Raw genomic sequence first — 13,395 nt, 5'->3', positions numbered from 1 at the left:
TTTTGAACAGAGGTTGTGGTTGTTTCAGCAGGGCTACAACAAGGGTGGGTTCTTTGTCAGTGACAATGAGTGCCAAATTGTTTTCCCCATTTTGGGGTGCTTGCCATTCTGCGTTGGGGGCTCTGGCTGTCCTCAAGCTTTGGTTCCTGGATCAGTTTTTTGTGTGAATTCGAAGGGTCGCCGGGTCTCAGGAGTGTGCAGATTTTTTGCTTGAAATTTGCCAAAGTGGTAAAGAAATCCACTCACTTGATGTAGTGCTGCTCTTAGGTGTCTGCCCTTTCCTCTCCTCCCTCCATTCCTTCCTTCCTCTTCTGTCTTACTTCATTCTTTCCTCGTTCTTCTGTCTAGGGGTGACTTTACACTCCCTCTTTTGTCGTTCTTTCCTTCATTCTTTCCAATTCCTTCTGCCTATGGGTGACTCTACATTGAGTGACAAAACCGAATGGTTTCCTGTATACCAGGAAACTATTTACTATGCTGGATGGTAACCATATAACCAAATTTTGGCGCATGGTGGTTTAGTGGGTAATTGCGGCACTCCAGTTGGATTGAACCGGTGAAGATTTACTTCCAATGGGTGGTTGGGGTATATTGCTCACGTAATGTCACTTAGGGATGAGTGAGGCTGGTCACTCTCATCTTAAATGTCAGCACCAACTTGCCTAGCCCCGGTCTCTTACGCTTCTCACAGGGCAACGTAGGATTGGATGGTGAATGGATGGATGGCTGGTAAAGAAATTAGTTTTTGTCTACAGTATCCCATTTCCTTCACTCTTTTCTCTTCCTTCTGTCTATGGGTAGAGTGACAAGCCAAATGTTTTGCTGTTCACCAGGAAACCATTTACTATGCTGGGTGGTAACCATATAACCGAGTTATGGAGCCTGGTGGTTTAGTGAGTAATTAAGGTGCTCCAGTCAGATTGAGCTGATGCAGGTTTATATCCAAGGGATGGTTGGGGTTTATTGCTTACACAATACCACGCAGGGATGAGTGAGACTGGTCACTGTCATCTTAAATGTCAGGACCAACTTGCCTAGCCCTGGGCTCCTACACTCCTTGTGGGACAACACAGGATTAGTTGATAAGTGAATGAATGAAAAAAAAACATTCCTGTTCACCACAGACAAGATGAGTGCTACACTTCCTCCCAAAAGGTCAGCAGCAGGTCTGGGAACATTTATTATAGAATGTGTCTTAGGCAAAGCACTGAGAACAATATTAAAATCAGATTCATGCGACCAAGTTTCAGTCAGATCACAAAATGTCAAACTCATGCTGATTTAAAACTTAACTAATTTAATTTGTCCTATTTAGCGTGGAATTAATGTTTAGAAGACCAAGTTTTAGTTGACTCAATGGGGATTGTCTGTCTATCTATCTATCTATTGCCAGATGCCTCAATCCTGTTTGGTGTGGCCACAAACAAATCGCCTCCAAGTCGCCCTGTCCCCCGGCATTTCACTGCCCTGCTCCCAACTCACACCCCCCTCTCTCATATACCTCTCCACCCCATCCCTCCATCTCATCCTCAGCCTCCCCCTCCCTCTTCCCCCCTCCACCTCACTCACATACACTCTCTTCGTCAGTCTTTCACCCTCCATCCTCTCCACATGGCCAAACCACCTCAGTGTGTTCCTCATAACGCTTCCTATCACATCCACATCCACACCACAACGCTCCTTTATATCCTCATTTGTCAGTCTGTCTCTCCACGTGACTCCACAGGCTCCTCTCAAATAACTCATTTTCACTGCTCTCACTCTTGACTTGTGTCCTTCCAATAATGTCCAAGCTTCACTTCCGTTCGTTAGAGTTGGTGTCACAATACTGTCATGTAGTAACTTTTTCACTTCCATGCTCACTTCCCTGTTTCTTATCACTGCTTTCAAAGAACCAGCAACCTTTCTTCCCTGCTGTACCCTTTCAAGCACTTCACCCTCCAAACCTCCATCCTTACTCATCACACTACCCAAGTACTTAAACGTACTCACATTTTCCAATTCCTCACCATCCAACCTCGCTGTACATTCACTAACTTCACCTCTCTCAAAGACCATCACTTTACCCTTCCCTACATTCACCTTTAGATTCCTTTTCTTACACACTCTCACAAACTCATCCACCAAGCCTTGCAGCTCCCCTTCGTCTTCACTCAACAACACAGTATCATCTGCAAACAACAGTACAGGGAGTTTCCAAACACTATCCTCTCTCACCAGGGCCACTCCAACATCCACTACCCTACCTTGTACCTCTTTTATTACCCCAACCATGTACAGATTGAACAACCATGGAGACATGACACATCCCTGTTTCAAACCAACTTTCAAAGAGAAAAATTCATTTAGTTCACCATCCACACGCACTGCAGCCTTCGCACCATTGTACATACTTTTCACAGCATTCAACAACTTCCCATCTACTCCATATATTCTTAACACTTTCCACAATCCTTGTCTATCCACCCTGTCATATGCTTTCTCCAAATCCATGAAAGCCGCATACAACTTCTTTCCCTTCTCTAGAAACTTTTCCACTAAAGATCTAAGAATGAACATTTGATCTACACAACCTCTTCCCTTCCTAAAGCCTCCCTGTTCTTCTTCAACTAATTTCTCTGTTCATTCTCTAACTCTGTCTATAAGTATCCTACCATACACTTTTCCTATTATACTAAGAAGACAAATGCCCCTATGATTACCACACACTTTTTTTTCCCCATTTCCTTTGTACAAGGGAATAATTATACCTGACTTCCAATCCTCCGGGACTGTACCTTCCTCCCAGGCCAATCTGCACATCTTCCACATCCATTCTACTACTATCTCTCCCCCATGCTTCAGCATTTCACCACACACTCCATCAATTCCTGGTGCTTTCCCCGATTTAACTTTCTTCATTGCTTCCACAACTTCTATCCTACTGATTTCTTCCTGTCTTCTCACCTCCCTCCTTCTCCCAGCCATTCCCCCACCACTTATACTCGCATTACTTCCATCCTCTACGTTCAGCAATTCCTTAAAGTGTTCTCTCCGTCTGCTCACTTTTTCTCCCTTCTCCACTAGTAATCTACCATTTTTATCTTTCACTCCCCTGCTAACTTCACTTCCACCCTGTCTTACTCTTTTCACCTCTCTCCAGAACATTTTCTTACAGTCCCTCCACCTTACACTCAAATTCCTTCCAAATTCCTCATCCACTCTCTTCTTACTCTCTCTTACTAATCTTTTCACCTCTCTCTTTCTTTCCACATATAACTCTCTCTTCCGCCGCTCAACTTCTTCCACGCCCCTATTTCTCATCCATTCATTTTATGCTTTCTTCTTTTGTGCCACAGCCTGTTTCACCTCTTCAGTCCACCATGCTGTTCCTTGGTGTTTTCATTTAATCTATTCCTGTGGAAATCATAAGTGAACACCAGCTACTGGGTGCAAAGTGAGCCACTGACTGAGAATTATCATCAGCTTTTTGATACCTTATGGAAGAGAGGTTATGCATGTGGGGGAGTCTTTGTTACCACAGTCTTTAGATTTATGGGCTTCAGCATAAATACACATTTGCGTTCATCGCTCTTTATAACACACTTCTATGATGTGTGACCCAAGACCTTGACCGTGGTGGCTATGCTTAACCCAAATTCTGTGAAAGGCATAGCATCTTGTAAGACCTACAGATATATAATTGCAGTTGAGATATCTTTAAGATGGCACTTTTAGTGTCATTCTTAATTCTTGAAAAAAGAAGGTTGAGAGTAGAACCACTTTTTTCAAGGATCTTAATTTTACTCTACTTATCTAAAATGCTTGGAATTATGTGAAGGGCATCCAGAGAAAGAGAATGGCTTGTCACAGTCATCTTTGACAGCATTGTCTTTGGCTCAGTTACTTAGTAAATAGGATCAAAACCAAAACATTATTTCATTGCTGCACAGGCATTTGCCTTGGCTCACGCTGTGGGCAACAAAACCATAAGGGGCCCCTAATTTTGTTGCCTTACAGCTATAGAGGGAATAGACCTCTGTGCCCTCACCACATCCCCAGTAGCTGCAGACAACCTAGCCTTATAATTCTCAGTGCCATCGTTTGGCTTCAATACCAGTACAGTGTACTTAATGGCTATGATCTGTCTTGTCATGACTCAGATTTTTGGTGGGTTTGTCCCATTCCATCTGCATCTCCTTTAGTTCTTGTTTCAAGATACCAGCAAATGATGTCGAGGGTTCATAAGGAGTTGCCTCAGTAGTGTTGATCCTATCTTCCAGAGCTTTCACCCTCGAAGACATCCTCTGTAAAACTGTGAAGAGCACCTTTCCAAAGCACCTCGATCCATTTTGTAATCTCAGTCTCCATACCTGCTCCAGTGGTACCCACATCGCAGCTACCACGCTACCGTCAGATTTTGAGCCGCCTCTTTGATGTAAAACTACTATATATTTATTGCCCTCAGGCCCTTCACATTTATGTAATGCCAGTAACCACATTGCCCAGCAGTTCAGCGCCTGACATCGCAACAGACTTTCTGCATCCTGGGCACCAGATCTTTTCAGCCTAACCTAATGAGCTGCCTAGGTAGTCCCAGGCATCAGTAATATTAAAAGTACCAGACTCCAGAAAGAATGGATAGTGAAAACACACACACACACACACACACACACACACGAACGAGCAGCCGGAGAGAGCGGACGTCCCAGCCATCGCTCCTAACCTTAAGTAGTTTCAGGAATTTTGTCTGTCCTGTCTCCTAAGGTCTTGCCTTAAATTTAAAATAATGAAAGTTAATAGACTACCAAAAATGTAAAGATTTATTGGCTATAGTATACATGAATGTTTGTAGTTTTTTCGGTAACAGCTGTTTTGGTACTTTACATTAAACATGGCCGAAAATATAAACAATGAGGGACTCGAATTTCAAGGATTTGATGCTAATACCAATGTTATGGACCTGGTTAAAACATTAATTATGAGGATTAGTGAACTCGAAGAGAAAGTAGAGAATCTAGTGATAAAAGATGTGTCTGAAAATATGGAAACCACCATACAGAGTCTGATCCAGTCCAATGAAACAGCCAATGAAGAATTAGGAATTTGAAGCGGGAAAATGTTGAACTGAGGAGGAAACTAGAAGAGAGTACTAATAAAACGGAGAAGGTGAGTAATGTATTAGAAGAACATAAGGCAAAGTGGGCACACGTAGAAGAAGAACAGAAAGAAGTGGTCAATTTAAGAGAGATCATCCACGGCCATGCCACGTTGAGTACACCGCTTCCCGTCCGATAAGCGAAGTTAAGCAACGTTGGGTCTGGTTAGTACTTGGATGGGTGACCGCCTGGGAACACCAGATGCTGTTGGCATCCCTACGTGTCAAGTGGGGTTGGTGGAGGATTAGTGCCCCTCCCTGTAAAACAATTAACTCTAAGCCATTGACCACCCCGTTTGGGATACATGGCGTCTGGCGATGGATGGATGGATCCAGGAAGAAAGGGAAATGAACAAGAAAGAAATGGAAGAAAATGTAATGAAAATACTGAAGAAAAAAGAGAAAATAGTGAGAGAAACTGTAGAAAGGAACAGATGTGTGGTAATATTTGGAAACAGGGAAGAGGAAGAAAAGGTTAGGTTCGTAAGACTCGAGAGAGACACGAACATGGTGAGAGGAATATTAGGCAAGATTGACCCCGAAGGAGACAAGTGGGTAAAAGAAATTGAGGAAGTAAGGAGGATAGGGCCTTACAAGAAAGGGGAAACAAGACCAATGAGAGTCAAGTTTTCATCAGAAAGTGTAATAAATGAGATACTTAAAGTGACCTGGAAATTAAGCAAAGAGGCGGGAATGGAAAATATTATAATAAGAAAAGATCTGAATGAAGATGAAAGAAAAGTTTTAAAATCATTAAAGGAAGAAGTAAAGGAAAAAAATGATAAGAGGACAGAGGAAGAATGTAATACTTTTTTTTGGAGAGTATTGGATATGAAAGTAAGGAAATGGTATTTAAGGAAATAGAAGTGAAGGAAACTAAGGGGGATGGTTGTGAAAGATCAGAAGTTGAGGAAGTGGTACGGACAGAGAGTAGGAGAGAAGAGGGTATTAATAATGTCAAAAATAATTTGAAGGTGATATATACTAATGTTGATGGTTTCATATCGACAAGGATCGAAATTAATGATTTCTTGAGAGAACATGAACCTGATGTCATGTGCTTTGTAGAGACCAAATTAAGAGAAGATATTGATGTTCATTTGGGAGATGGTAAATACAAACTGTGGAGAAAAGACAGAAAAGAAAAAAAGGGAGGAGGAGTGATGATAGCAGTGAAGAACAACATAAATGTAGATACTGTGGAAATGGGAGAAGGCAGGGCTGAAGTGATATATATGAAATTAGAAACTGGAGAGAATGTTAAGAGAGATATGGCCGTAGTGTATGTTCCCCCAAAGACGAGAGCATGGAAGGATGACGAATACCATGAGATGTTGTCAGATATGGCTAGCTACTTGCAAAAAATAATTGAGAATAGCAATAATATAATTTTGGTGGGTGACTTTAATTGTAAAGAGGTGAACTGGGAGGAATGGTACTCGGGAGGCGACGAGGATTCGTGGGGCACTATGTTATTAAATATAATAATGAATAATGTGATGACACAATGGGTCAAAGAAGAGACACGGTTTTGAGGTGAGGACACACCAGCAAGGTTAGATTTACTGTTTACCAAAGAACCCGATGTAATAGAATCATTGGAATATCTCTGTCCTTTGGGAAAAAGTGATCACGTGGTCATTGAGTTCCAGATGTTAATAGGAAACGTCGAGCCAAGAGACGAACTTCATAGACAGGGAAGATACAACTTTGGGAAAGCAAATTTTACAGGATTGAGAAACTTTTTTGAAAATGCGGATTGGAGAAAATTCAGAGAAACAAGAGAGATACAGAGGAAGTGGGATATCTTTCTAGACCTTTATAATTTGGGAGTGAAAAAATTTGTACCAAGAGTAAGAGGGAAAGAAAACAGGAAAAAGGAGTGGTTTAATTTAATGTGTATGATAGCAAAAAAAGAGAGAGATAAGGCGTGGAACAATTGGAGAAAGAGAGGTAATGACAGAACAAAGGAAGAATATAAAAGAACAAGAAATGAATACACAAGAATACATAGAGAAGAAGAAAGGAATTTTGAAAAAGGTATAATTGACAAATGCAAGAATGAACCCAAACTGTTTTATAGATTTGTTAATGGCAAACTGAAACAAAAGGAAAGAATCACCAAACTGAAAGTAGAAGGAGAGGTCTTTAAGGATGCGGCAATGCAAGCAGAAATAATGAACAAACGTTTCCAGTCAGTTTTCACTAAAGAAAAGGAGCTTGTGGAAGGGGAGGGAGTGATTAGAAATGTTCCGGTGATGAAAGATATAAAAGTGGAGGTACAGGAAGTGTATAAATTACTGGAAACTCAAGATGTAAGGAAAGCCCCAGGAATTTCTAATTGGGTACTGAAGGAATGCAGAAAACAACTGGCGGATAAAATTCACAGCTTAATTGTATGCTCACTGGAAGAGGGGAAAGTGCCAAAAGAATGGAAGAGGGCAAATGTGGTACCAATTTACAAGGGAGGAAACAGGGAAGAACCCCTGAATTATAGACCAGTGTCTCTAACCAGCATGGCCGCAAAATTGTGTGAGAGAATCCTGAAAGACAGATGGATAAAATATCTGGAAGAGATGAATATTTTGGCTGAATGCCAATTTGGATTCAGAAGTGGAAGGTCATGTGTTTCAAACTTGTTGAGCTTTTACTCAAGAGCGATTGATGTGGTACAGGAGAGAGATGGTTGGGTGGATTGTGTGTACTTAGACTTAGAGAAGGCCTTTGACAAGGTACCTCATAAGAGACTAATGTGGAAACTAGAATATATAGGAGGACTGAAGGGGAAACTTCTGGAATGGATGAGAGACTTTTTGAGAGACAGACAAATGAGGACAGTAATAAAGGAAAAGATGTCTGGATGGAGGGAAGTAACAAGTGGAGTCTCTCAAGGCTCAGTGTTGACGCCAGTAATGTTCCTGATTTCCGTAAATGATATGGTAGATGGAGTGAACAGTTATGCAAGTCTGTTTGCTGATGATGTAAAGATCTTGAGGAAGATAGAGGTTGAGGAGGATTGTAAAATACTGCAGGAGGATTTGGATAGGATACACAATTGGAGCTGGACGTGGGAAATGAAATTTAATGTAAAGAAATGTAAAATATTGGAAATGGATAAAAGTACCAGGAGACCATCACTGAATTATTTTTTGGGTAATGAATTAATCACAAAAAGGAGAGAAGAGAAAGATTTGGGAGTGCTGGTCCAAGATAGTTTGTCACCAGAAAAGCACATTAACAAGATAGTTGGAGAGACTTATAAACTCTTGACTAACATAAGAGTAGCATTTCATTATATGGATGAGGAAATGATGAAAAAATTGATAGTGGCCATGATCCACCCCAGGTTAGAATATGCAGCGGTAGTGTGGTGCCCACACAAAAAGAAAGATATAAACAAGATTGAGAGAATACAAAGAACAGCAACCAAGATGGTCCCCAGTCTGACAGACCTGTCATACAGAGAGAGGCTGGAAAAACTGGATTTGCCTTTGTTAGAGGAAAGGAGAAAGAGGGGAGACATGATTGCGGTGTTCAGGACCATGGTGGGAGTAGATAAAATTGACAAAGAAGATCTGTTTGTATGGGATAAGAGAGCAACAAGAGCACATGGAATGAAATTGAAAAAGTCAAGCTGCTTGAAGGATATCAAGAAATATAGCTTTCCTTACAGAAGTATAGACTTATGGAATAGCCTGGACAAAGAGATCGTCCAGTCTAAAAACTTAAACGAGTTTAAAGTTAAATTCGACTTACTGAGAAACAGCGATGGAAACCCACTAGAATAGTACATTCCGTGTATATCACAATTAGGTATATTAGGTAAATACTTAAATATTTGGAACGACTTAGACAAAGAGGTGGTGCATGAGAAAAACATTCATGTGTGTAAAGGTAGACTTGATAAATGTGGATATGGAGACAGGACAACACGAGCATTGCTCAATTCCTGTATACTACAAATAGGTAAATACATACACGATTGATGTGGTACAGGAGAGAGATGGTTGGGTGGATTGTGTGTACTTAGAGGAGGCCTTTGACAAGGTACCTCATAAGAGACTAATGTGGAAACTAGAATATATAGGAGGACTAAAGGGGAATCTTCTGGAATGGATGAGAGACTTTTTGAGAGACAGACAAATGAGGACAGTAATAAAGGAAAAGATGTCTGGATGGAGGGAAGTAACACGTGGAGTCCCTCAAGGCTCAGTGTTGGCGCCAGTAATGTTCCTGATTTACGTAAATGATATGGTAGATGGAGTGAACAGTTATGCAAGTCTGTTTGCTGATGATGTAAAGATCTTGAGGAAGAAAGAGGTTGAGGAGGATTGTAAAATACTGCAGGAGGATTTGGATAGGATACACAATTGGAGCCGGACATGGGAAATGAAATTTAATGTAAAGAAATGTAAAATATTGGAAATGGGTAAAAGTACCAGGAGACCATCACTGAATTATTTTTTGGGTAATGAATTAATCACAAAAAGGAGAGAAGAGAAAGATTTGGGAGTGCTGGTCCAAGATAGTTTGTCACCAGAAAAGCACATTAACAAGATAGTTGGAGAGACTTATAAACTCTTGACTAACATAAGAGTAGCATTTCATTATATGGATGAGGAAATGATGAAAAAATTGATAGTGGCCATGATCCGCCCCAGGTTAGAATATGCAGCGGTAGTGTGGTGTCCACACAAAAAGAAAGATATAAACAAGATTGAGAGAATACAAAGAACAGCAACCAAGATGGTCCCTAGTCTGACAGACCTGTCATACAGAGAGAGGCTGGAAAAACTGGATTTGCCTTCGTTAGAGGAAAGGAGAAAGAGGGGAGACATGATTGCGGTGTTCAGGACCATGGTGGGAGTAGATAAAATTGACAAAGAAGATCTGTTTGTATGGGATAAGAGAGCAACAAGAGGACATGGAATGAAATTGAAAAAGTCAAGCTGCTTGAAGGATATCAAGAAATATAGCTTTCCTTACAGAAGTATAGACTTATGGAATAGCCTGGACAAAGAGATCGTCCAGTCTAGAAACTTAAATGAGTTTAAAGTTAAATTCAACTTATTGAGAAACAGCAACGGAAACCCACGAGCATAGTACATTCCGTGTATATCACAATTAGGTATATTAGGTAAATATTTAAATATTTGGAACGACTTAGACAAAGAGGTGGTGCATGAGAAAAACATTCATGTGTGTAAAGGTAGACTTGATAAATGTGGATATGGAGACAGGACAACACGAGCATTGCTCAATTCCTGTATACTACAAATAGGTAAATACAAATAGGTAAATACACACACACACACACAGTGTTAAGCAGGACCCTCCTTGTTGGTTCTACTTGCACGGATACTAACTGTACTAACGGTGCAGACCATGTGAAAGTGGGGATAAACTATCCTACCTCCTGCAGATAAGGTTGGGATAGTTGCTAATACAGTACTTTTCTCAATTCATTGGTTATGATACAGCCACTGCTGCTACATGAAACAGTTCTTGAAGTGAGAGGTAGGAAACCCCAAACAGCAGCAGCAAAATATGTACAAAAGAACTTCTTCATGTCACACTTGAGTACTTTCTTCATTATAGGACAGTAGTCTGATTCAAACAGGGAGATTATGGCTGGGCTTTTATCCTGTGTGCTGGTCTTGGTCATTAACTCTGCTGCTCTCATGCAGTTTTTTAGATATGTGGTGGTCTGGACAAAAGGACTTGCAACGAAAAGAAGGAGCATAATGTGAAGGATGATATTAGATCATATTGAGGCTGCTGTGCTGAAAAAAGAGAGAGAGAGAGAAAAAATGAACATCAAGATGCCAAAAAGCAGATAACTTTGCTAAAGCTTTGTTGAACCAGGCAATGGGTCTGTTCATTCACTGAGAGCACTGAAAGAATTGATTTTACAGTACTTATAATGAAGTCCATGATTTTGGACTTGAATACTTTCCTCTTTATAGGTTAGTTGTCTGATTATGGATAAGCTTTGGTCTGTGTACTAGTGTTGTGCATTAGCGCCACTGCTCTCTCACAGTTTTTTAGACACATGTTGGTCTTTCTTTCCTTCACTCTTTCCTCATCCTTCTGCCTATGAGTGACTTTACACTCCCTCTTCTGTCTTTCTTTCCTTCATTCTTTCCTCTTCCTTCTGCCTGTGGGCGACGCTACACTGAGTGACAAGCCAAATGGTTTCCTGTACACCAGGAAACCATTTCCTACACTGAGTGGCAACCATATAACTAGATTTTGGTGCCTGATGGTTTAGTGGGTATTTTACGGTAGTCCAATCCGAGCTGGTGAAGGTTTATATCCAAGGGGTTGTTGGGGTTTATTGCTCACATAATGCCACTCAGGGATGAGTGGGGCTGGTCAGTCTCATCTTAAATGTCAGGACCAACTTGTTTAGCCCTAGGCTCCTGCACTTCTCATGGGGCAACATAGGATTGGATGTTGATGATGTTGGTCGAGACAAAAGGACTTACAGAGAAAAGAAGGATCCTAATTGTAAGGGAAAGAATAAATAAGAATAAATCATATTGAGGCAGCTGCACTGAAGAAAACTATGAACAGAAGAAAAAATGAATGTTGAGGCTGAAAAACAAACATTCCTGCTATGGCTATTCTGATCCAGGTAATGGATCCATTTTTTTCACTGTTGGCATAGAAAGAATTGATATTGCTTATAAAGAAGTCTGTGATTTTGACATTGGAATAAAGTATGGAAATAACCAAGTTCTGTAAAGTTTTCATCATGTGGAAGTCCCGAGTTATTCCCGCAACATGCCAGTTGAAACCAGGCATTGTAGCATTGAAAGATTTACTGTTGGTCCAAGAAAAGTGAACACCTTGAAAACCTGGCAGATCAAACTGTGGCAAGAACTTTGGTGTGGTTTAAGTATACAGTCATCTCACTATTTACATGGTGTTAGGGAACACAAGCCTATGAATCACAAATATCTGCTTACTGTAAATGAAAATAAGGCCCAAAACTTGTAAATTAACTGTGTGATTGCCAAAAAAAAAAAACTTTCTGGTGATGAAATAGATCACCAGATGTTAGAATTTGATTGTTTAAAGAGTATATTCAGATGATGTAAAATATAGACTGTTAACCCCAAAAGCTTGGGAAAGGAATAATGTTTTCTTTCTCAAGAAAGTGGATAGAATCAACACCTGAAACCTTTAGCCCATGGTGGTATACTGTACGTCACAGTGATCATGAACTTGTACTAATCTCATTCAGATATTTACCTGGCAATTTTAGTACAATTATCACTAAATAATGTTGACAAAGTTATCACCAATTTATATGATTTTAATTTACTAATTTTTCATTTATTTGATACACTGCATTGTATCATTGTCCTCAAGTATACCGATTACAATATGGCCGGACAGTACTTACAGTAAAATGTACTGTTAGTCACTCCTTTGAATATTGGTGAGTAACTGAGAGATGAGTGGGGGTAAAGGCAACTAAAAGAGAGCCTCAGGCAGGTTTTAAGTGCTCCGGCTAATCAAACCTATTTCAGTTTTTGACACCAAAATTGCCGCAGTAAATACACGGTACCTAGGGCTTGCACCTTGGTTTTAGCTGCAGTAAATTAATGGTACAGTACTCGGCAAGGGTGTTATATTTTGGAAAAATGGCGAAAGCAAAACTGAAAACGGTGAGGGATGACTATGTATCCCAGCTCTTGGGTTAATGATACAATACTTGATAGATATGCTCCATATTAGTGGAAATATGTATGTTGCAGGTTTTGGATTAATAATGCAGCACTGTGTAGATGGTCTCTATTTATTGAAATGGTTTAAATAGAGTACAGGTGTTTTACATTTCTTGTTCTTATCTTCCTTTATGCTTTTTCTCAGCACTATGAACAGGATGCTGATGGTCTGTGTACCCAGTTAAAGAGATCTGTGCCCAAACAAGGTCGACGGGAGGATGCAGTAGATGCTGTGAAGCTTTTCAAGGATGCTGGGTGGTCCATCAACAGACAAGAATTAACTGTTAGTACTGCATGGTACTAGTATGTGGTATACACGTCTAATAATACGTACTCATTTATTGTTAGTATACATTATCAGCATTATTGGCATAATGTTCCAGTTCCCATGATGTGAGTTGAGTTACATTTTGACATCAGCAAAAGGAATAGGTTAGCAGGATAGTAATAACAACACATATAGTAGACTCTTGCTATAAGAGACTAATTGGGGGAAGCCTGATCTGATAAAGCCCATAGTCA

At 40.3% G+C, this 13,395-nt stretch overlaps 1 protein-coding gene and 1 non-coding gene across 2 annotated transcripts in view; both read left to right on the top strand.

Annotated features, from left to right (window-relative positions):
* LOC145404401 (tyrosine-protein kinase CSK-like) overlaps positions 1 to 13,177 on the top strand; it is a 402,657-nt gene extending 389,480 nt beyond the window's left edge. The window contains exon 7 of the mRNA XM_080275917.1: positions 13,019 to 13,177. Coding sequence (XP_080132043.1) covers positions 13,019 to 13,177 — 159 coding nt within the window. The remainder of the gene's footprint in view (positions 1 to 13,018) is intronic.
* Positions 5,233 to 5,351, top strand: LOC145404545 (5S ribosomal RNA). The gene has a single exon (XR_013898201.1). It is a non-coding gene; the product is annotated as a 5S ribosomal RNA (ribosomal RNA).
* Positions 13,178 to 13,395: the final 218 nt, after the last annotated feature.

Source organism: Coenobita brevimanus, chromosome 63 (assembly GCF_032717465.1).
Source record: "Coenobita brevimanus isolate Jiangsu-jjx chromosome 63, ASM3271746v2, whole genome shotgun sequence".
Taxonomy (NCBI): Eukaryota; Metazoa; Arthropoda; class Malacostraca; order Decapoda; family Coenobitidae; genus Coenobita; species Coenobita brevimanus.
This window is presented reverse-complemented; position numbering and strand designations above follow the sequence as displayed.